This window comes from Manis javanica, chromosome 8 (assembly GCF_040802235.1).
Source record: "Manis javanica isolate MJ-LG chromosome 8, MJ_LKY, whole genome shotgun sequence".
Taxonomy (NCBI): Eukaryota; Metazoa; Chordata; class Mammalia; order Pholidota; family Manidae; genus Manis; species Manis javanica.
This window is the reverse complement of record NC_133163.1, coordinates 3,444,503-3,466,462: the sequence shown is the minus strand read 5'-3', so window position 1 is coordinate 3,466,462 and position 21,960 is coordinate 3,444,503. Positions and strand designations below refer to the sequence as shown.

Sequence of the window (21,960 nt, the reverse complement as noted above, 5' to 3'; positions counted from 1 at the left end):
CCTAGCAACTAAACCTTAATTTACCTAATTGAGTGAGGCAATGTCTTGGCCAGATTTCCACCAGCCACATGATGTGTCTGATGATTGGAGCAGTGCTTGAAAAAAATATGGTGAAAAAACTAAGAAAGTGGTAGTGTTGCTTCTCCTAAAGCTTCTATGATGATTAGACACACAGCATCAGTCTGCCCTTGAGTATCCAGGAACACGTCTGTGTAAAGTGAGGTTTACCTTTAGAACGAAGCCAGATCCTTTGAATGTAGCGCTCCGTTGGGAAGGATGTCACATGCTGACAGAGGGCTATCCGGGATGTCATGGGGTCCCCATAGGGGGACAACAGCTCCTGTTTCAGAATGCTTCTATTAGCGCGTGGTCCAGTGATGCTGGGGGTGGGTCTCTTGCATAGCTTCTCCAAGATCCTCTCAGCTCCTTGATTCTGGCATCCTGCACACTTTTCTTGTTGGCAACAGTACGACAAGCGTCCTCTGCCGCAGGCTCACTGGGCTCTGCCCTTGTTAGTTTGCAGAAAGCTGGATGGGCTACTCTGGTCCTGGCTGCGGCATCCTCAGCCTGGCGGTCTCTGAGAAGTACATTTGGTGCCTGGACTACAAAGGCTGTCTGTTCTGCAGTGCCCTGCCTGGTGCTGGGCTGCGCTGGCAGAAGTTTGAAGAAGCCGTCCAGCAGGTGGCAGTCTCGCCCTCAGGTTTGCCTCCCCAACTCCCCGCTCCCGCCCCAGGTACAGAAGGCTTAGCACACCCAGCAGCCCCTGCAGCAACTCCAGTCCATCCTACAGGCTGGCCTTTTCCCGAGGGTGTGAGGGGCTTTCCCCAGAGATCATGAATTCACTTGATGTCAGTTAATAAATACTGTAAATGGATTTGGGGTTTGAGTTTGGGGTTCTTGCCAATTTCGATGGTAACACGGGAATACATTTTTGTAAACTAAACAAATAGCTTGAATTTTGAGGTTTCTTTTTTTTTTTTTAGGAGAGATATTGACATACTAACTCCTTATAAAAATAAAATGTGTTTCTCTTTCCTAGTGTTGCTTTATAGCAACTGAACTAATGAAGATGGGCCCGTGGATATGTTGAATATGTTCAGATTATTTGGTTGCCTTTCCATAAATTATTTCTTTAAGGACCTGTATATATGCTTTGGGTGAACAGCCTACTTCCTGACTGTAAAAAGACAGTGCATTCATTCATTCTTTCATGCCACAATGAGGCCATTTTCAGTGACTTGGAGTAGACAGACACTTCCTGAATGAGGTTCTACTAGACTGAAATACCTCCCCAGTCTGTGCAGGATCAGTTGCTCATCTGCGTTCATACGTTGGCCACCTTCTCTACTGGGAGGCCAGGAAATAGGTGGAACAGAAGTATTTGTGTGCCTTTGCCTCGGAGAACCTGGTTTACTGTTGGGATGTTGGAACAGGAGTCAGACGGGAGGCTGTGGACTTGCCCCAGTAACATGGCTGAGCATGGGCTCCTTAGCTCTCCTGGCCTCTGGCCCGTCTTGACTTGAAATGCTAGTTCGTGCAAGGCTACTTTGCTTCCCCTCTTTGCTTGTTTGAACAGTGTTTCTCCTTAGAGACTGAACTAATGACTTACTACTATACTAGCTGGCGTTATGTAATTGAACATTTCTTTCTTTTTCTGTCATTTACCTTTGGGTTCATCTCCCCAGCCATTTAGAAACTTTGGTTCTTTCCTGATTATATTAATTACTTTGTGTTTCCAAGCCACTCAGTCCCTTGTTACTCTAGGAAGAACTGTGTCTCCACCAGAATAGTGAACTCATCTGAGATGTCCTTCGGGGCCACACTCAGCTGGCACCAGAGCCCCTGTGTACCGTGGCACTCAAGGTGTGCTGCGGCTTGGCTGTCTGTCTTACTTTTCTGCTCTCACTTGAGCTCCTCACCGTCAGACCCTCTGGTCTGGCCCGTCTGTGCTCAGATGATTCTCGAGTGGTATCTTAACACTTCGCCACCTATTCCGTGCCAAACGCTGCATCTATGTATAGTGCCTTCCTGTCTTCCCTTCCTTTCCTTCCCTCCCTGTTCCATTTCCATTTATGAGAACCCCTTTCTGAGTGAGAAAGGAAGCCCAGCTTCAGTGCTTCCTCTCCCTGCACCTGGTCCGCTTGGCTGGTCCAGAGCAGACGCCTTTGAGTCCCTCTAGAACTGTTGAGCCTCTCAGAGGACACTGGCTGTGCCTGCTGGTATAACAGCTATGGCACTACCTCCCTCCTGTTGGGGCATGCCCCCCATCCATCCAGGTCTGGGTGCTGTGTCGTCAATGCAGCCTCACCCCCAGCCTTTCTAACAGCCCTGTAAGGTAGACATGGTCCGCATTTCACAGATGAGAAAAGAAGTCCTGGAGATGTTAGTGACATGACACCTGAAGCCACACAGCTGGTGGGCAGTGACCAGGGGTTCAGGCCTCAGCACTGCAGGGTCTTTCCCCAGTTGGAGTGAAAGCAAAGCAGTGGGGGATAGAAAACGCCATCCCTGAAGCACCCAGAACGATGATTTTGTGTAAATAATTCTCGGTATTTTTGGGCAGTGAGTAGAATTGTTATTTTCACAGGAGCCCTTCTCTGGAAGATTGAGCAGAAATCTAACCGAGCTTTTGCTTGTGGGAAAGTGACCATCAAGGGGAAGCGGCACTGGTATGAAGCTCTGCCCCAGGCAGTGTTTGTGGCCCTGAGTGATGACACAGCCTGGATCATCAGGACAAATGGGGACCTGTACCTGCAGACAGGTGACTGAAGGGAGCCCCGGGGCAGTCGATGCTGGCATAATTGCTTCAAGTTGCCCCTTGGTTTGGTAGTGACTGGCTGAGAGGCTAGGAGTAATTCATGTTAAAACAATTCTGGAAGGAGAGTATCTGCTGTTGGACTATGTCAGCAGTTTCCTGCTACTTACTCAAATTCAACCCAGGACAAATTTTGGACAACAATTAACGGGATTATTTAATGAGGTATAGAAGGATAGAAACAGAATCTTATTATTCTCCCTATGGCTAAAATGGCTAACCATTGAGTATCACTTGTCCTGCAATATCAGATCTTAGAAGAAAAGAATAACAGGGAAATGACATTAGAATCATTTTTCCTTTGGCTTATGGCTGGATTTTTTTCAGCCAGGTTTAAAGCCCTGTTTCTATAAACTTATTTACATGTGCATCAGGAAATAACAAGAAATAATTTGCTCTAAATAGCAGTTCAAGTTGTCCTAAGAAACTGCCCTGAGGGGAACCGTTAGCTGCTGGAAGAGACACAGTGGGACTTGTTTATTAAAAATAAGCTGTAATGAGAGTCAGTGTTTATGCACTGTCAGTAAAACAGGATGTGGTTCCAAAAGCAGTTCATAGTGTTCAGGATCCGTGAGGGGGTATGGGGCACGCGCTCTGTGTTGTTTGTCAAGATGCCGTATTGGATTTCTGTGAAGATCAATCTCACCATTTAATGTTGCTGGTTCAAAGGGAATGTTTTAATCTCTGTTATGAACTGTCAGCCAGGGATGACTCTCTGAGATGGAAAGCCCCGCACACCTGGCTGGCTCTCAGGTGTGTGGGAGCCGGCGCATCCAACAAGCTCCTGCGTGTGCCTGGTGGGCAGCCTTGCCAGCTTCTGGGCCATGTGTCCAGCCTGGTTCCTGTGTCTCCCTCCATGTGAAAGCAGCCCTGGAAAGGCATATACATACCCAACTCGCAAGGTCATCTGAGTTTCGCTCCTGGTGGGGAGATGGGGGTGCTTCTGGTGGGGGGTGAGGAGTGGGTGACCTCTTGACCACTAATGCCTTAAAGGTCATCCGGGCTGTGGTTTCAGATGAGCCTGCTAGAGGAGATCCTGTGGGGCTGGCCCAGGGGATTGTAGCATAAGAATCCTGCAGGGCCATCTCCCTAACTGAGTGTGAGGAAATAGAAGCCAAGGGCTGCAATACTATAGGTGCTGTGGTCAGGCAGGGCGCACATGTGAGCACAGGATGGAACTGCAGGCCAAGGCCACGGGCTGTGCAGTTGGGTAGCAGCTGCTCTGCCGGCTCCCCTGGGAGTGGCTCTCAAGCTCATCAGAGGCTGCAAGGTGGGGGCACAGAGCCCTGGACTGGATGTCAGGGACTGGGCGCTCTCACCATGTAACAGAGCTCATCTTTCATGTAGGAAATTTAGGGGCTTTCATTGCAGCAGAATCCCAGCCCGCACGAGGTAAGAGTAGGGAGAGGGAAGCCACTTTGCTGGGCCTGCTTGGTAGAGGATGGCGGCAGGCCTTAGATCCCTCCGGGCCCCTCCGTATACTTAGCAGGGACACAGCAAGACCTGACACTGGAGGCTGAGCTGCTCTGCTCATCTGACGCACCGGCCACAGCCGGGGAGCACAGGAGGGCGTCCCTCGGCGCTAGCGTCCTCCTCCTGGGTCCTCTTGCCCCAGCATTCAGCTTCTTCTAGAATGTCTTAAGGTGCTTGGGACACCAGCGGATTCTGAATTATTCATTACTCCATCATTTGCAAAGAGTATCTGAAAGCCCTTCAGATAGATGTTATGTTTAAGCACAATTTAACCATTTTATGTTGACTCCTCCTTAAAAAGAAAAAGCTCTTATTATAAAAGAATATAGCAAAGTACCAAAAAAGGAAAATAAGCAAACAGCAAAATAAAATGAGGTATGAAATCCTGATTCTGTGTCTTTGGGGGCTTCCTGTCTGTCTCCTTGGCAGGTCTCAGTGTGGATCGTCCCTGTGCCAGAGCTGTGAAGGTCGATTGTCCCTACCCGCTGTCCCAGGTCACAGCCCGAAACAATGTTGTGTGGGCGCTGACGGAGCAGAGAGCCCTCCTCTACCGGGAGGGCGTGAGCAGCTTCTGCCCTGAGGGGGAACAGTGGGCATGTGACATCGTCAGGTACCAGCGGGGAGGGGAAGGGACTCCTCAGCATCTGTCCCACCTCCGTTCTTTATCAGCTTGACTTCCCTTGAGGCGCCCATGGGAGCCTTTCCTGGGCAAAGCTGGTTCCCTGAAGGCTTCTGTGGTAATGGTGTTCACTGGACTCGTCAGAGCCAGTTTCAGCAGGCTGACCTTTCAGAGACCTGTCCCCTACCTCTGACTGGCACACTGAACCTTGGGTCAAAGCTCAGTATCTAAAAATGCTGCTTCCCTCTTGTGTAACATACAGTCGAGCATCATATCGTCCAGTCTCTCATGACAGTGTCTATTCAGAACTGCCCAGTGTCAGGTAGTTTCTGTTTAGAATTTCACATGATTTAGGGCTAAATACCTTTCTTTATTATCATCCGAGTCAGTTGAAACTGGTCTCTGAATTGTAACTTATTTGGTTACTTCATATATATATTAATTATGGAATTACTGTCAAATCATTTTGCTAACATGAAATCATTAATAGTCTTTAAGAAAATTATATTAGGGTATTCTTGGTTTGAAGTTAGCAACCCACTCACCTTGAGCAAGCACCTCTGGGAGCTAGAACTGTGCTAGGCTGTGTGTGGGAGATGCCTGGCCCCTGCCTGCCCGACAGTGCTTCCTTCTGGGGCGGCTCTGGAAGCAGGCTGACGCCAGTCAGCACACATCCCTTAGGTCGTTCCTCTCAGGAGCTTTCCCTGCCATTCTGGGTCTTCAGTGTCTTTCAGAAGCTACCACACAGTAATTTAACTCAGAACTCAAGCTTCCTTCCTGAGAACTTGTGGGTGAGGAGCATCTCTTCTCCTAGGCCAAACCCACACACGAGACCCTTGACATTGGCAGTTGTAGACATGGTGCTGACTCCCATGTTCTCCTCCTGGTTTTCAGTGAAAGGCAGGCCTTAGAGCCTGTCTGTGTAACTCTTGGGGACCAGCAGACTCTGTGGGCTCTGGACATCCGCGGAAACCTGTGGTTCAGAACTGGCATCGTTTCCAAGACGCCCCAAGGAGATGATGACCACTGGTGGCAAGTAGGTGTCCAGCTCCAGGGCCACTGGCCAGGTCCTGAGCTGGGGCTTCTGCTCCCCTTTCATGGCCCTTCTTTTTCTCAAAGAGATTGGGGAGGTTGCATGAAATTAACAGTTCACTTTCACCAGTTGATGAGTTAGATTTCACTGTATTTGAGCATTATAGAAATACCAAGAACTTTTCACAATAGGAAATAACTTGGAAACTCTCTTTGTTTGAATATGCAGGCTCTGTTTATATATTTATTTGGGTGTTACTTAGAAATTTGTCATTTTATGCTAAATAAACCCATTGCCACCCAGATGAAGACCTAGGTGATAATGATGCTTGACTCTGAGTAAATGTTCTAAGGAGAGAGTGTAGGCAATAGGTTTGAAAACCACAACCCACAGTTTCATCTTTCTCTGCTTGTTCAAAAGGCCTCTAAGTAAATGATATTCCAACAAAGGAGAACTTTTCCACATGCTTCCAGCAAAGGAAACCCTCTGAGAAATGAGTGGGTGTCATCACCCTTTCTATGACTGGATCCCAGCCAGCATGGCCTAGAATGTACTTTCAAAGGAGTCATTCCTTTCCCCCTGTTTGGTATCCCATTCGTTGTAAACATAGCTCCCACGGTCTCCCACTGTGGCAGGAGGGGTATACTGACACCCAGCAGTTGTGAAACACAGTGTCTCTTTAGTCCTGTCCCCTTTGGTGTGGGTCTTACTGTTGCTCAGATGCCCCTCGTTGGAGTCAGCCCCTTCCATCGGCTGCTGCTCCTAGGTCTCAGGTGAGAATGTGGAAACCTGAGTCGCAGTTGTCCCTTGGTACGTATGCATGTGTGTATGCGATGCGTGCATAGGTCTCCAATCTGATATGCTAGAAAAGCTATACCGATTATTTTAAAATCCCTTCTCTATACTCGTAACCATATTATGTGCTTTTATACATACACACACAGAAACACACCCTCACATGTATATATATGTACTAAATTCTGCTTTTAAGTAGCCTAAAGAAAACCAGATATCATTTTATGATATTCAGAACAATATCTTTAGAGAATATGACAGAATCATCTTTGAGGTATTTGGAGTCAGAGTGTTTTAATCACTGTAAGATTGATTTCTTTGCAGTGCTGCAGCCAGCATTATGTTTGACTGCTCAGCCTCTCTTTTCTTTGTTTTAATTTGCATCCTGCATGCCTGCAAATCAGGAGCTAGGACTGAGCCTGTGGCAGACCATGTGGCCTTGGCATTGCACAGATGCTCGAGGAGGGGCAGAGGTCCCTGAGCCATCCCACAGCTGTGTGGCTCATTGCCCGCCTTTGGTGGGCTCCAGCAGAGACCGCCCAGCCTGCTGGTGGAGGCTTGCTGAGAGTGAGGAGGGGGCTCAGGGCTCTGCGGCAGGGCCTCAGGGTCCTGACATGGTAAAGCCATTCCCAGAAACTTCAGAGGGCAGCAGCTCAGTCAAGGGTTTCACAGATACGAGGGCAGTATTTGTACATGTAATAAACTACTGATTTCTGCCACAATTCCTTTTTCTTTGTGTTTATTATAAAGTAAGTTCCCTATGATGAATGATGTCACATTCAGTCAACATTTCATTGTGTGTGACTTGGGAATGTGGCCTGCGTGAGGAGTAGGACAACACTGTTCTCCATAATCAAACCCAGCAGAGCATTCTGACCCACCTTAGAAAGAACTTTCTAACACCCTATTTGAGCTGCTGGTTGTTTTCCTCATGGGAGGCTCCCTGGAGAAGCATGTCCAGGAATGTCAGAGAAGCGGTTTGTGCATCTGGGCCAGGGCTCATCCTGCGTGTCCGCGGCAGTCCTGGTTTGTGCTAAATTCTGATCTAGAGCATAAATTACTTCATTACCCCACTTCTCCTACCTTTTTTAAACCCATATTATGATTCTAAGTAGTGTACACTATTGTTCATTGGAAATATGTAAATTTAAGAGCAAAATTATCCTCTCTCACTGATCAGAGTAAAAGACTTCAGGGGGATAAGGGGGTGATATTTGAACACAAAATTAATGCATGCTTGTTGAAACAGGTCCATGTGGTATAAAAGTGTATAAAATTTTCTTCTATTCCTCAGCAGTTACAGTTAGAGGTTTGGTGCTATCCTGTCTGACTTTATTGTCATCCTTACACAAATGGGCATGTGCACGTGTATTTGGCACTTGCTGGACATGGGCGAGAACCTTACCTCTCAGCAGTGAGCATACAGAAGGCGCTTGTAACTGCACTGAAAGCAGGGTGTCTGCCCATCTCCCCCTCCAGGTAAGCATCACAGACTACGTGGTGTTCGACCAGTGCAGCTTATTCCAGACCATAATTCACGCCACACACTCAGTGGCCACAGCAGCCCAAGTGCCCGTCGAAAAGGTGGCAGATAAATTGCGCACAGCATTTTGGTCCCAGCAGCTTCAGTGCCAGCCGAGCCTTCTAGGAGTCAACAACAGTGGTGTCTGGATCTCTTCAGGCAAGAATGAATTCCATGTCGCCAAAGGAAGTCTCATCGGTGGGTGGATTACTTTTATTTTCACGTTGGCTTGTTAGGCAGCTTTACTTTGAAGCCAGTACTGAAAGGAAAGCTTTAAGAACTCAACCTGAGAAGATAACTGAGTGCATAGGGGTGAAATGTTTGTGATCGAGGTGTTCTTAGGCTTTGTAGCTGCTGCTTTTCTGTAGTCTGTCAGTCCTGCAGCTTGCATACCAGTTGCTGGGGGCTGCGTGATCAGATTCCTAGGAACCTATGATAGCAGAGCTAGTGGAGCTCATTTTTATGTTCATAATCTCACATTCAAATGAAAAAATCCACCCAACCTGAAGAGTCTAGTGAGAATAGTCCATTTTCTAGTGGAAAATTATCACACCATTGAAAATGCCAGGCTCTGGCCAGGTCTGTAAATGTAGGTGCAAATCCTCACGTACTGACCCAGGTTTTGTTTCTGTGAGTGGATACCTGCTTTGTGAGTTTTCTCCAGCTCTTCTCTCACCTCGAGGCCTCCCCCTGACCCTGGGCGTGATGGTGGCTCTGCCCGTCAGCGTTGAGAGAGGAATAAGGGAAGGGCCTCTTTGCCTTGCTGGGTTACACCACTTGAGATAAGGGCACTGTGGACTTAGCTATAAGAGGTCTTAGAAACCGTTTGTAGTCTAGAAGGAAAGCTCTGAAGTGTGTATTTTCTTGTTTTGTCTTTAACACATTCCTGTTTATTCTTTCTAGGCACTTACTGGAGCCATGTGGTTCCCCGTGGGACAGCTTCTGCGACAAGATGGGCCTTTGTGTTGGCTTCCACTGCCCCCACAAATGAAGGTTGGTGGAGAAATACAGCACATGGTTTGGCAGTTGAAAAATCTAAACCATGGTCTGACTGGCCAAGTTGGGGTGAGGTGCAGCTCTGTGGACCTCAGAGATAAGATGTGGGGTCACAGGCACGGAACCCTTGGTGGCCAAGCTGAGGGCCTCAGGAGCTGGAGAGACCTGAGCAGGAGAGCAAGATCTAGTGACGGGAGCTGAGTGAGTGAGAGGCCCAGCGCCCTTCAGGGAGAGGACATGCAGTGTGTCCACGGCCACTGGGGCTGGCAGCTAGTGGTGCACGCATCCTGGGCCAGAGCACTGTGGCCAGGGGGCACCAGGCTTCTCTGAGCGCCTCCTGTTTGCCCTTGTGAATTCCCCTTGGTCCCGTCCCAGAATCTGCCTCCCTTCTGGTTGACAGCCTCCGGCTGGCCTGAGCCCCCGGGGCGGGGGGCCTGTTAGGGCTGACCTCCCCTGCAGTGTCAGGTCTCCCCCCGACTCCTCAGCGCTCACAGCCCCTCCCAAGCACGGAGTTTGGAGCCAGGAGAGGCAGCGCAGCCACCCAGCGAGCTGGGAGCCCTGCAGGCAGGTGACGACACCTTGGGATTGTGCTGAGGGTCACGTGAGAAGCCTGTGGTTCAGAGGGAACAGCTGCTGAGTTCAAGGCAATAGACCCCGGGGGGGTGGCGACCTGGTCAGTGCGATAGAGCATTCTCTCGCCACATTCTGACCCCAGTCCTGAAATCAGTAAGTTCTGAAAACTGTAGGTTACCTCTGAGTTTGGCACAAATTCATTCAGCAGCAAAGCCTGACCTGAACTGATGTGAGGCCACATAGTCTCTGTGGGCCAGTGGCTGTGGCTGTGGCCACATACATTTGGTTGCAGGAACATCACTGTACTTTGTGGGGCAGGCTGCTCGCCCCTGGGGCTGTTACTTAAATACACGACATACTTCCTACCTCAGGTTTTAAAATACAAAACAGTTTGAGTTCTAAAACGTGCCTGGTAGTACTTTAGAGACTATGCTGTGACCAATTTTAACTTCCTGGGAGGCCATTTGCATTTTAAACTGAACCTGTAAAGGCTCTAAAAATGGTGGAGGCAGCAAAGGGTATACTTTGGAGATGAGGGTGGGAAGAGGAGGCTTTCCAGCAGCCATGCACCGGCGCACCCACCCCAGTGCCAGAGCAGGGCAGTTCTGAGGGACGGTCGGCCTCACTCCCTTCAGAGCGCCGAGGAGACATACCACGCTGATGGCCTGCCAGCCAGCTGCCAATGTCCAAGGGCAGAGCTGAGGAGCCAGCAGTGTAGCCTTCATAAAGTTTCCCAAACCTTGCTTTCTTTCATTTCTTTAAAACATGCCGGCCTGTTTCCTGCTCACCTGCTGACCATGGCGTTTCCCACCGACTCAGAGGGTCCTGCTGTGTGGGAGTGGGGGCAGGGGCGTTGGAAGCAGCAGGGTGGCTGCTGTCAGGTGTCAGTGCCCGAAGGCAGAGGCCACCCAGTGCATTTTGTCCATAACTGATGTGAACTGTTTCTGCAGGAAGCTCCCTGTGGCTCTGCCAGAGCAGCAAAGACTTGTGCAGCGTCAGCGCCCAGAAGGCCCAGTCGCGCCCCTCCACCCTGCAGTTGCCTCCTGACACGGAGATGAGGGCATACGCCGCCTGCCAAGACGCCCTGTGGGCCCTGGACAGCCTCGGCCAGGTGTTTATCAGGACGTTGTCCAAGAGCTGCCCCACGGGCATGCACTGGACGAGGCTGGACCTTTCCCAGCTAGGTATGGCCTCCTCGGGAGCACATTCGGCCCCTTGCCTGTACCGTAAAGCCCTATCAGAATGTGACATCTGACAAAAGTTCCCAGGGCCCCTGTGTGCAATTTGTGTGCCATTTTGTACTTTGTTGGATTTTAGGAGGTTGATTAGCCATTCTTGCAGATGAAATGGACCTCTGAATTTTGTAAGGCTACTTCCCCACCCCTTACAGTTTGCAGGGTTCCCGGAACCCATGAGGAGCATCTACCAGAGAAAGTTGCTGCCAGGAACTGCCTGAAACAAAACTGTTGCAGCTGCCTGTGCCAGGCCATCTGAACAGGGCATGTTGCTTTGTGTCCTTTCCATCTGGAGAATGGTGTGTCCTGTGCCAGGAGCAGTGGCCCGTTTACCTGTTTCCTCTGCCCCTGGGGGAGCACCTGGCAGAGAGCAGTGGCTCAGCAAGCGAGTGTTGATTTTCCCAGGCAGAAAGAAGGCCTGATGTGTGTCTCTTCGAACCGCCTTTCTTCTCGGTCTCTCCCCTCAAGGGGTACAGAGCGGGCCAAGTAGCGTGATGCCATTCGTAAATAATTCATTCATATTCCAAGAAATAGGATAAGAGAATGAGCCCACAACATTAGGTTATTCCCTCAGCAAATTCTTGATGACCAGCAGCTTAGGCGTTGGCTTGTCTGAAGGCAGAGGCCGCGCCAGGCTGCTCCGGAGGGTCCATGTGAGCCGCAGGGGTGCTTCCCTGCCATACAGTTTGCCGTTTTGGTAACTGGCGACCAGTATCTTGTTAGGTGATAGAACTGAATTGTACCAGCATCTAATGTCTGAGAATTCAACCACACGTACTCCTTATGCAAAGGGGATGGGAGGAGGAGAAAGCAAGCAAGAAACAGAAGAGAGAGGACTTGTTGTCTGCCTCCCTTCCAGCAGCCCCAGCTGCATCTCCAGCTGACGGGCCTCTTCCCACCCCACAGAACAGGCCGGAGCCAGGCTGGTGGGCACACGGCCAGCCTGAGCCCGTGTGGTTCCTGTGGGGTGCTGTGTAAGGGATTGTCGTGCTTTGTCCAGCAAGGCCCCCAGGCATAATCCAGCTTACCTGAGGGAGCAGGTTGGTTCTCAACTGAAGAAGCAAGCTGTCCTAAAGCCAGGGATCTTCCAGGGTCATTTTCATTGCTTATGCCCGCGGCGTCACAGCACCGGGGCCGGTCGCCTCCCGGCATTCCTGACAGTGACTGACCGCACGAGGCCGCAGCTGGTCATCGTCCTGAATGCTGGCGCTGATGATCCCCTGCCCTGGGAAGCCTTTCATTTGTTCAGAGACCCACTGGCCTCAACCTTTCTCCATCAGTTTGGGGGATGCCACAAGTTCCTTCTGAAGGTATGAAGGCCAGGGCCTGGTTTGTGTCTTCTCCACAGCTGCGTCTTGAGAGCTGAGGGAAGCGTGCTTATTTGCACCCCTGGGTCAAAAGCAGGCTGCATCCCTTACACACACACAGTCCCTCGGAGGCCACTGCACTGCCGCGCGTGTGGAGGGGTCGGGCCTTGTGCCAGTCTCCACGGTGCCGGAACCAGCACCGCAGGGCCTCCAGGCGCCTGCTCACAGCCCAGGCCTCCCCTCCAGTTCCGTCCTGTCCTCCAGGCACTGGCCCACTGGCTAGAGAGGTGCAGGTCTCACGGGTGCCCATTTTGGCTTCACTGGGGTGGTGTCCGTTCTTTCTAGGGAACAAATTCAGCTTTGGTGGGATTGAGTCTCAATTTGAGAGAGCTGGGCCCTGAGCAGGCTCTAGGACCCTGGGCAAACTGCTGGGTTACCTTGAAACCTCGACTTCTCATCTCTCTAGTGGGAACAGTAATTCTCTCTCTAATGAGAACAGCAAATCCCACCCCAGAGAGATGATGCAAGTAAGCCTCCTGTGTAAATATGACCTGCCTTGGGCATGTGTGACATCCTAAAAGCTGTACCATGTCCTGCTTGGGGTCATTCAGCCATCATTGCCTGCATAGCCCCTCAGGCTGGTGGGGGAGGGCTCCTTGAGTGTAACGGTGTGTGTGACAGGGCCAAGGCACTGCCTTTCTTACTCTTTATCCTGCTCTGAGCTCTCAATTTTGCCTATTTATCTAGGTTACTGACTGATACTGAAATGATGTGAACATCCTGAGAAAATGAAGCAAGTCAGAGTTGATAGGTTTTGTGTTGAGGCAGGGAAGGAGGGCAGGGTGCTGTGGGAAGGGTGCTGGCCTGGTGTGCCAGGGTGGGGGCAGGGAGGCAGGTCAGGGCCACTGGGTGGTCTGTTATTGGGCTTTCTCCAAGTATGGTCTCTGTAGCCTGTGGGACAAATAGGTGAATTGAGGGTTTTAAAAAATTATTATTTAAATTAAGGGTGCAGACATTAAGTTCAGATGTGTGCCCCCTGTCCAGGACCCTGCGTGCATGCACCCCTGGCACCTGTCCTCAGGCATCTAGGTGGCATGAATGCTGCCTCTCCGTACCCACCTAGGTCACCTGGGCAGCTTCCTTGTTCTTTTGAAAGTTGGTAGTGCAGGTGCTCCCAGCTGCAAAAGGAAGCACAGCCTTGACACGCTTTGACTTTGCACATGAGGATTTTGTTCAGTAGCAAATTTCTCTTTCCCAAACCTGCTCTTTCCTGACGTGGCTCCTCTGCTCCCACTGAATTCTGCTGGGAAGGGCAGAGGCTCACTGGCTGTTTGTGCTTCCCTGCTGGCCAGCGTGGTCAGTGACGTTCTTTCCACCTGCCCTGGGAGGCCTCCCAGGCTGTCTTGTCCCTGCCTCCTTCCCCGCACTGCCAGGGCCAGAGCCCCTTAGCACCTGTGCTACTGCAGTGCTGCCTCATGGGGCTGCATGTGCCCCGACCCGCCACGGCCAGGTGAGCAAGCTGGCACCCTGGGCAGGCGCCCTCACTGTTGAGTGGCTGCACATCGCCCCTAGAGTCAGGTTCCTGCCTGCAAGGTGGCACCCAGGCCCTCAGAGCCTGGCCCAGCCCACCTGCCACAGGCCCCCCGCCCCACCCCGTGACTCCTGGTTCTGCTGCTGTGCCGTGTTGTGGCACATCCTCCCTGCTCTGCCCTTTCCTCAGCTCTTCAGGCCTCTGCCAGGACTGTCCCCTCCCCCTGAGCTTCCTTCCATGGGCTGTCCCGATGTGCTCCCTCCCGTGTTCTCTGCATCCTGCTCTTACGCTGTGACGACAGCCACTCTGTCCGACTCAGGTGCTGGTACCGACACATGGAGGCTACTGTGGGCAGGGACCACATGCTTGGCCACATCTACACCCAAGCAGAAGTTAAACTGTCAGAGAAAGTTGTTATTATTTGTAACTCCACTTCCAAGTAATTCTGAGATAGGAGTTTTGATCCTGTATTTGATCTTGATACTGATAATCTCAAATGGAACTGCTAACATGTAGGCACAAGATGTCATCACCCATAATTAGTTTGTCCAACTCCACATTGCCGTCAGCCTGCCCAGGTCCTTGGGCAGGAGGTGATGGGTTCACAGAGCCTGTTCAGAGAGGTGGTTTATCTGTCGTCTTCTCTTCAGCCCTAGCCTCTTCTTTACAGATGTTCTGACCTTGAAAAATAAACAGTGAAAGCCCCTCTTTCTGGTGCCTCATAACATGATCTGAACTTCCTGGTGCCGACTTTGACCTTGGACAGCACCAAGTCACTGTAAAGTCTAGAATGTCACCAGTCTTCACACTGAAAGCAGAAATTGCAATGTCAAGGATGACTTCAACAAAGTATCAAGTCATGAACATGATTTCTACCTTTAATTTCTTTTTTAAAACCTAGCATCACTGTTTTCTGCTTTTATGCAAATTGCCAAGTCAATTGCTGCTTTGAGATTAAAATAGAATTCTCAAATTAATTGGCCACTGAACCCAGTTATAGAGACCGAATGTGAAACTTCATGACTTACTGCAATCCTAATTTTTGGAAGAAAATTTGCATCATTTAGCAAATATTTAAGATGCTCATAATACTTCATTGCCCACTACACATAAATGTGTATTATGTGAAACACTGGAACGTTTATCAAACTAATGCACTTTGTAATTTTTAATTCATCTGATCACAGCATTTAATGAAGTAATAAATACTCAGTGTCAGTTTTTGCCTTTAGGTAACAAGTAGGATTATTTTATGTAAAAAGCTGTTTTATAAATAGTAAAACACCAAATAAATGCCATTTTTTGTTTTGAAATATGTTTAAAAGTAATTGTAAAGGGGAAATGTCTGCTTTGTTGAATAAAGCAGCTAAGACTTTTTTTTTTAATGGGAGAGAAAAGCAAAGCTGAGAAAGGCAGGAAAATTGCAGCGTGTCTCTTAGTCAGGCTGGCAGCTGTGTCCTAACAAGCCCCGGATTCCAGGAACTTGACACAATGAATGTTGCTTTCCCGTTCCCTCAAAGGTAGCTCTCTTCCTGCCAGTCTTTTAGGATCCTTGTCGCCTGGGGGGCTGCTTCTCGATCCCGCTGTAGTACTGTCTCCCCCCTCATGGTCACTGCAGTAGGGGACAGCTGATCAGCCCCTTGCCTGCTCTTTTATGCTTCAGAAGTGACAGATGGCTTCAGCTCACAGCCCATTGTCCCCACCAGTGACAGGGGAGCCATGGCGTGTTTGGGGAGAGGAGTAGCCTCTGCCACCGGCAGAGCGCCTTCTCTTTGGAATGGTCTCATAAACCTTCTGCCCTCGGGCAGCCCAGGAGACCCCTGGAGGTAGTCTGCAGTGCAGTCCTCGACTAAACGCTCTCTTCTTTGACCTGTCTCTTGACTTGAGAATAAGCTGGTTTATACACTGAAGTCTGTATTCCAGCAGCCTTTTGTATTCGTTCTGAAAGAATGTTCCCTTGTAATACAAGCCCCATGTTCTGTTGACGGCGCTGTTACTCACTGCTCACTATGAGATGCTGACCCAATGTGTTTCTGTCACCATGTAACTCTTCTCAGGATCAGCTGCTGCCTCTGGTTCCTATTAGGGCGAATTGAAGACTCTAACATAAAGTCGGTTTTTAGTTAGCATTTTTAAATTAGCATTTGTTTCTCAGCTATTTCTGGAATTTACTGCTGAGGATACTTTACTGTGACTGATACGAGTCTCTTAATATGTCATGTTAGAGCTCTAGGGAGTGTACTTGAACTCTCCGGTAAGACTTTCTATGAGGTTGAGGAAGGAAGGAAAGTTAATCTCAGTATAAGAGAAATCATCATCTTCAGTGATTGCATAAAATAATACTGAGAATTTTTTGTAAGGCGGTGAGTTAATACTTTTAAGCTGGTAGCATAACTGCAGGCATGTGACAAGATTTCCCCATAGCAGGATCTGTGCCTGAGTGTTCTGGGGCAGACACATGGGCTGTCATCTGATGCCAGTGACAACTGTGAAGTGGCCTCAGTACACATGTAGCTGCACCGCCTTCTCCCTGCTTTACAGTCAAAGCGACCAGTCAAAACTGAAATCTCATCACAGACCCTGAAGAAAATGAATGGACAAGCCACCAATGAGAGGAAAGATTCCCAACACATATATCTGACAGAAGACTTGTCACAAAATATACAAGAACTCCTTTAACTCAGTCAACAAAAGACAAGCCATTTAACTTGAAAAATGGGCCAAAGATTTGAGCAGGCCCTTCACAAAAGAAGGTATATCAATGCCCCATCAGCATGTTAAAAGATTTTCTACATCATTAGTTATCAGGGAAGTGCAAATTCAAACCATGACAAGATAGGACTTCACACCCACTAGGATGGCTGACAGGAGAGAGGTGCCCAACTAGATGCTGGTGAGGGCATGGCCATCGTGTACACTACCTGTGAGCATGCCAAGTGGTAGCACACAGCTACCCAGCAGCTGGCCCACAGCTCCACTCCCAGGTATTATCCAAGGAAAACAGCACAAGTCCACAAAAAGTCTTCTGCAAGAGTGATTAAAGCAGCTTTACTCCTGGTTGCAAGAAGTGAGCTGGTCTTCAGAATTTACCCAAAGAAAACAAAATCTCTGATTTGAAAAGATATATTCACCCCTGTGTTTATTGCCACATCATTTACAATAGCCAGGATATGGAAGCAACCTGTATTCATCAGTAGATGAATGGATAAAGAAGATGTACTTATATACACAGTAGAATATTACTCAGCCATTAAAAAGAAAGAAATCCTGCCATTTGTAACAACATGGATGGAGCTAGAGGGTATTATGCTAAGTGAAATAAGCCAGGCAGAGAAAGACAAATGCCATATTATTTCATTTATTTGTGGACTATAAAAAAACAAAATGTACAAAATAACAGTAGACTCATAGACACTGAGAAGTGACTGGTGGTAACCATAGGGGAGAGTTTGGGGTGGGTGGGTGGGGAGCATGAAAAGGATAAAGGGGCACAAAAATCTCAATCATCCTTCAATTTGATGATGGGGATGGAAGTACAGCATGGAGAATTTAGCCAATGATGCTGTAACACCTTCCTATGTTGACAGACAGTTACTGCACTAGGGGCTGAGGATTTAATAATATGGGTAGCAGGTGAACTACTGAGTCGTATACTTGAAACCAATATAAGATTGTATATCAGTGATACTTCAATTAAAAAAAAAAGTGACCTGGCCCAAATGTCCATCACCAGGTGAATGGATAAACAAACCGGCATTTACATCAGTGGAATAATGCTCAGCAATACACAGGCCACTCTGTGGAGGAGTCTCACCTAGGTGAGGAGCTGACCGCCGAGAGTGCGTGCTGTGACCCTGCAATCCAGCGGACGGCTGGCCGCACTGAACTGAGCTGCGGCGGCGATGGAGCTCAGGAGGCTGCCTCGGGGCGCAGGGGATTGGCGCAGGCCTGAGGGAACTCTCTGGGGTGATAAAAGTGTACTGTAACTTGACAGTGCATTCATTTGTCAGAACTGACTGACCTGCATGTGGAAGATCTGAGCATGCCCTGGACCCCGAGAGGTCAGAGGCAGCTGATGGCGTGGGGTCAGGCCGGCCGCCGCATTCCCCCTGTGGGATCTTGGGCAGATGCCTTCCTGTCTGAGGCCCCATGGCCTTCATCTGCACCGGGACAACGGCAGCACAGCCTGTTGCAGGGCTGAAATGAGGATGTGAAAGACACAGCTGAGAACCAATCCTGCAGCGGCCGCTCAGTGACTGCCTAGGGGCTGTTGCTGTTTTTGCCAGACAGTCAAATGTAATTACTCTTACAGGCTCCTCCCATTTTCTTTCCTCTTAAAATCATTTAATCAGCAGGAAGAAATGTAAAAAGAAAAATGAAGACTGACTGTCTTAGTTGGTTAATCTTAATTCTAATTAGGATCACAATCACCAGTAAAGACGAGTTCCCTCTCCCCAGATCAAGAATTTGCTGGTAATAGTCACGCACCCGATGAAGTGAAGGAGGGGCCCCACACTGAGACATCAGTCCCTGGGCTGACAGCCTCTGAGCCTCTTTGCCTGTGGGGCCAGAGGGCTGCCTTAGGGTGCCTGGCAGGTGGCCCTCTGTGCTGTGATGTTCTCAGATGGCAGAGTTCAACTACCAGTGCAGCCTCATCTCTCCCTTTGAAATATAAAATCAAAGTTCATAGATTAAATGAAAGGTGAGTCATTTTGCAAAAGCAATTAGTGTGTGTACTTTTCCTTTATTTGTCCACAGGCGCTATAAAGCTGACGAGCTTGGCATGTGGAAATCAGCACGTCTGGGCCTGCGATTCCAGGGGTGGGGTATACTTCCGAGTAGGGACCCAGCCTCTAAACCCCAGTCTGATGCTCCCGGCCTGGATAATGATTGAGCCACCTATCCAGGTAAGCAAAAGTTAACTGATACCAACTTGCTCCTCAGTAGGACAGAAACTGTAACAATCTTGAAAAGGACCACGCCTTCCTATGTAGGATTCCCAGCAGGTGTGGGCAGAGGCGTGCGTCTGGGGAATGAGACATGCCCCGTGTCAGCACATGATCATTCATTGGCATCCCAGTCATGGAATTTGAGATTTGTGGAGTTTAAAGCTAAACAGCTTGTTAAGGATGATCTGAGCCAACGCAAAGCTTTTTCTCTTTCAAAATAAAAATACTGTGTTTCTAACTTTCTACAAGATGAACACTTTTTTTTTTAAATCAAACAATACCCAAAACTATGGAGAAGAAAGTAAAAGGCACTGAATATCTTATAGAGATAATCTATTCTCAGCCTTTTGTGAGCGGCTTTGCAGGTTTGTTAGACATTCTACTTCCCATCCGCCCTCCCTTCTTCTCCCACTCCTGCCATCTCAGTTCACCATGTGCTGTAAATGTTTCTCTTTTTCTCTTGACTGCTTCACCATTCAGCTCAGGAGCAGAAGTCTGATTTAGTGTGCTGTTACTCTTAAAGACCTAACAGGCCTGGTTGCTCTGCTACATGTATTTTTGTTAAAATTTATAATGAGGGGCTGTGATTTAAAGAGTTATCTGCTCCAACTACTGCTAGTCCCTGTTTTGTGACTTTGTTGGAAAAACCTGAAATTGCCATGTACAGAGGCAGTGGGGCAGGAGTGGGTTAAACCTTGAACCAAAAAATGCTTAAATTGAGACAGGAAGGAAATCAAGGGTTTCCTGATTTCGGTAAATGCCTATGTTCATGACCAGCTACATTTTGGGCATCGTGAACCCTCAGGGATGGGGTGACAAAGGTCAAGGGGCAAGGTGCAAGCCTGGTCATGAGGATCACCAGTCCTGCCCATCAGGCCTGCAACGTGTGCTGGGAGACCTGAGAATTGAACCAGGAATCAGGCCTGGAGTTCTTTCAGGCCACTGTTTTGGGGTCATGGCCACAGGGAGGTCCCATGTGCTCATTCACTTTCTGGAGTGAACAGAATAATGTGCATGATGGCACTTTGTGAATTAGCACAGTGCAAACATGAGTTGCCTGCAGTGAATTGTAGTGCATGCTCACTTTGCCCTGCACCCAGTGGGGCACTCACAGCAGCACGGTGGGGGCAGTGCACTGGCAGAGAGGAAAACTTGTCACTGGCGGTGCTGAGCACTGTGGGTGCATGGTGATGTTGAAAGGCAAGCCAACATGTAGTTAGTTTCATTATTGTTCTTATATATTATTCTTATTGTTCTTTTATATTGTCTCTGCACAAGGCACCTTGTGCTGCCTGAGTCCTGTGGTATGTCATTGTCAACATCTTCCTATTTTTTTTCCAACAGCTTTTTGTTATTTCTTCTGAGAATTATAATTTACCCTTTTACAGTAGATAATTCCAGGGTTTTAGTATATTCACTAAGTTGTGTAACAGTCACTATTATATGGTTCCATAACTTTTTCATTACACCAAAAAGAAACACAGTGCTCATTACTAGTCACTCCCTTTTCTCCTGGAATCCACACCCCTCTCACCCCTGGTAGCCATTAACTTACTTTTATTTCTATACATTGTGTCTTCTGGATTTGCCCATTTCATATATATATGCAGCCATACAAAACGTGGCCTTTCATGTCTGCCTTATTTCACTCAGTATTGTGTTTTCAAAGTTCATTCATATTGTAACATTGCATCAGTACTTCATCCTTTTTATGACTGAATAGTACTCCATTGTATGGATGGACCACCTTTTGATGATAGACACATGGGTTGTTCTTACTGTTTGACTGCTGTGAATAATGCTGCTTGAACATTCATGATGAGTCTTTGTGTGAACGTGTGTTTTTAACTCTCTGGGTATTTACCTTTAGATGTAATTGCAGGGTTATGTGATGGTTTGTGTTTAAAGTTTTAAGGAACTGCTGAACTGTGTTGCACAATGGCTTCATCATTTACATTCCACTAGCAATGAATGAGTATTCCAGCTTCTCCACATCCTCACCAAAAAAATGTTCTTGCCCAATATTTTTTATTTTAGCCATTGTAATAGGTATGAAATGGTATCTCATTGTGGCTTTGATTTGCATTTCCCTAATGACTAATGATGCTGATCATCCTTTCATAGGCTTATTGGCATTTGCATATCTTTGGAGAACTGCATATTATATCCTTTGCTCATTTTTTAATTGGGTTATATGTCTTTTTATTGTTGAGTTATAGGAGTTCTTTATGTATTCTGGATACTAGATCCTTACCAGTTACATGATTTACACTTTCTTCCATTCTGTAGATTATCTTTTCACTTCCATTGTGGTATCCTTTGATGCATGTAAGTTTTATATTTTGATGAAGTCCAACCTATGTATTTTTTCTTTTGTTTCTCATGCTTTTGGTGTCATATCTAAGAACTGTTGCATAATCCGAGATCACAAAGATTTACATTTGTGTTCTCTTCTAGAAGTCTAACCATACATTTAGGTGTTTGATTTATTTTCAGTTAATTTTTATATGTGGTATGAGGTAAGTAGCCAAATTCATTCTTTTACACATGGGTATCCAATTATAGGAGCACTATTTTTCGAAAAGACTATTCTTCCCCCATTGAAATGTCTTGACAGCTTTGTCAGAATCAAGTTAGCATAAATGTGAAGATTTATTACTGGACTCTTAAATCTATTCCAGTGATGTATATGTCTGTCGTTATGCCAATAGCATACTGTCCTGATTAGTTAACTTTGTTGTATATTTTGAAATCAGGCAGTGATTTTATTTTTCAAGATCGTTTTGGCTACTCTGGGTCCTTTACATATATGAATTTTAGGGTAAGTTTATCAATCTCTGCAAAAAAACAACTGCGATTTTGATGGCAATTGTGTTGAATCTATAGATCAGTTGGGGAAGTACTGGCACCTTAACAGTATTGTCTTCCAATCCATGAACATGGGATGTCTTTCCATTTATGTAGGTCTTCTTTAATTTCTTTCAATAGTTTTTCATGGTTTTCAGAGTATATGTTTTTTTGCTTATTTTGTTAAATTTATTCCTAAATCATTTGATGCTTTATGATGCTGTTATAAATGAATGTTTTCCTAGTTGTGTTTTCAGATTATTCA

The 21,960-nt window shown here is 47.7% G+C and overlaps 1 protein-coding gene across 13 annotated transcripts in view; it reads left to right on the top strand.

The window, feature by feature from the left end:
* TECPR2 (tectonin beta-propeller repeat containing 2) overlaps positions 1-21,960 on the top strand; it is a 105,611-nt gene that overhangs the window by 62,238 nt on the left and 21,413 nt on the right. For 11 of the 13 annotated variants that reach the window (XR_012133651.1, XM_073241816.1, XM_073241815.1 and 8 more), the window contains 8 exons: positions 517-700; positions 2,588-2,761; positions 4,718-4,898; positions 5,802-5,943; positions 8,215-8,455; positions 9,161-9,250; positions 10,777-11,010; positions 18,658-18,806. Coding sequence is in view for 12 of the 13 variants with exons in the window: in XM_073241816.1 (XP_073097917.1) it covers positions 517-700; positions 2,588-2,761; positions 4,718-4,898; positions 5,802-5,943; positions 8,215-8,455; positions 9,161-9,250; positions 10,777-11,010; positions 18,658-18,806 (1,395 nt within the window). In the remaining variant the exon portion in view is untranslated. Of the gene's footprint in view, positions 1-516; positions 701-2,587; positions 2,762-4,717; positions 4,899-5,801; positions 5,944-8,214; positions 8,456-9,160; positions 9,251-10,776; positions 11,011-18,657; positions 18,807-18,893; positions 21,018-21,960 lie in introns of those variants that run through there. The other 2 variants (XM_073241817.1, XM_073241821.1) reach the window with 2 other exon arrangements.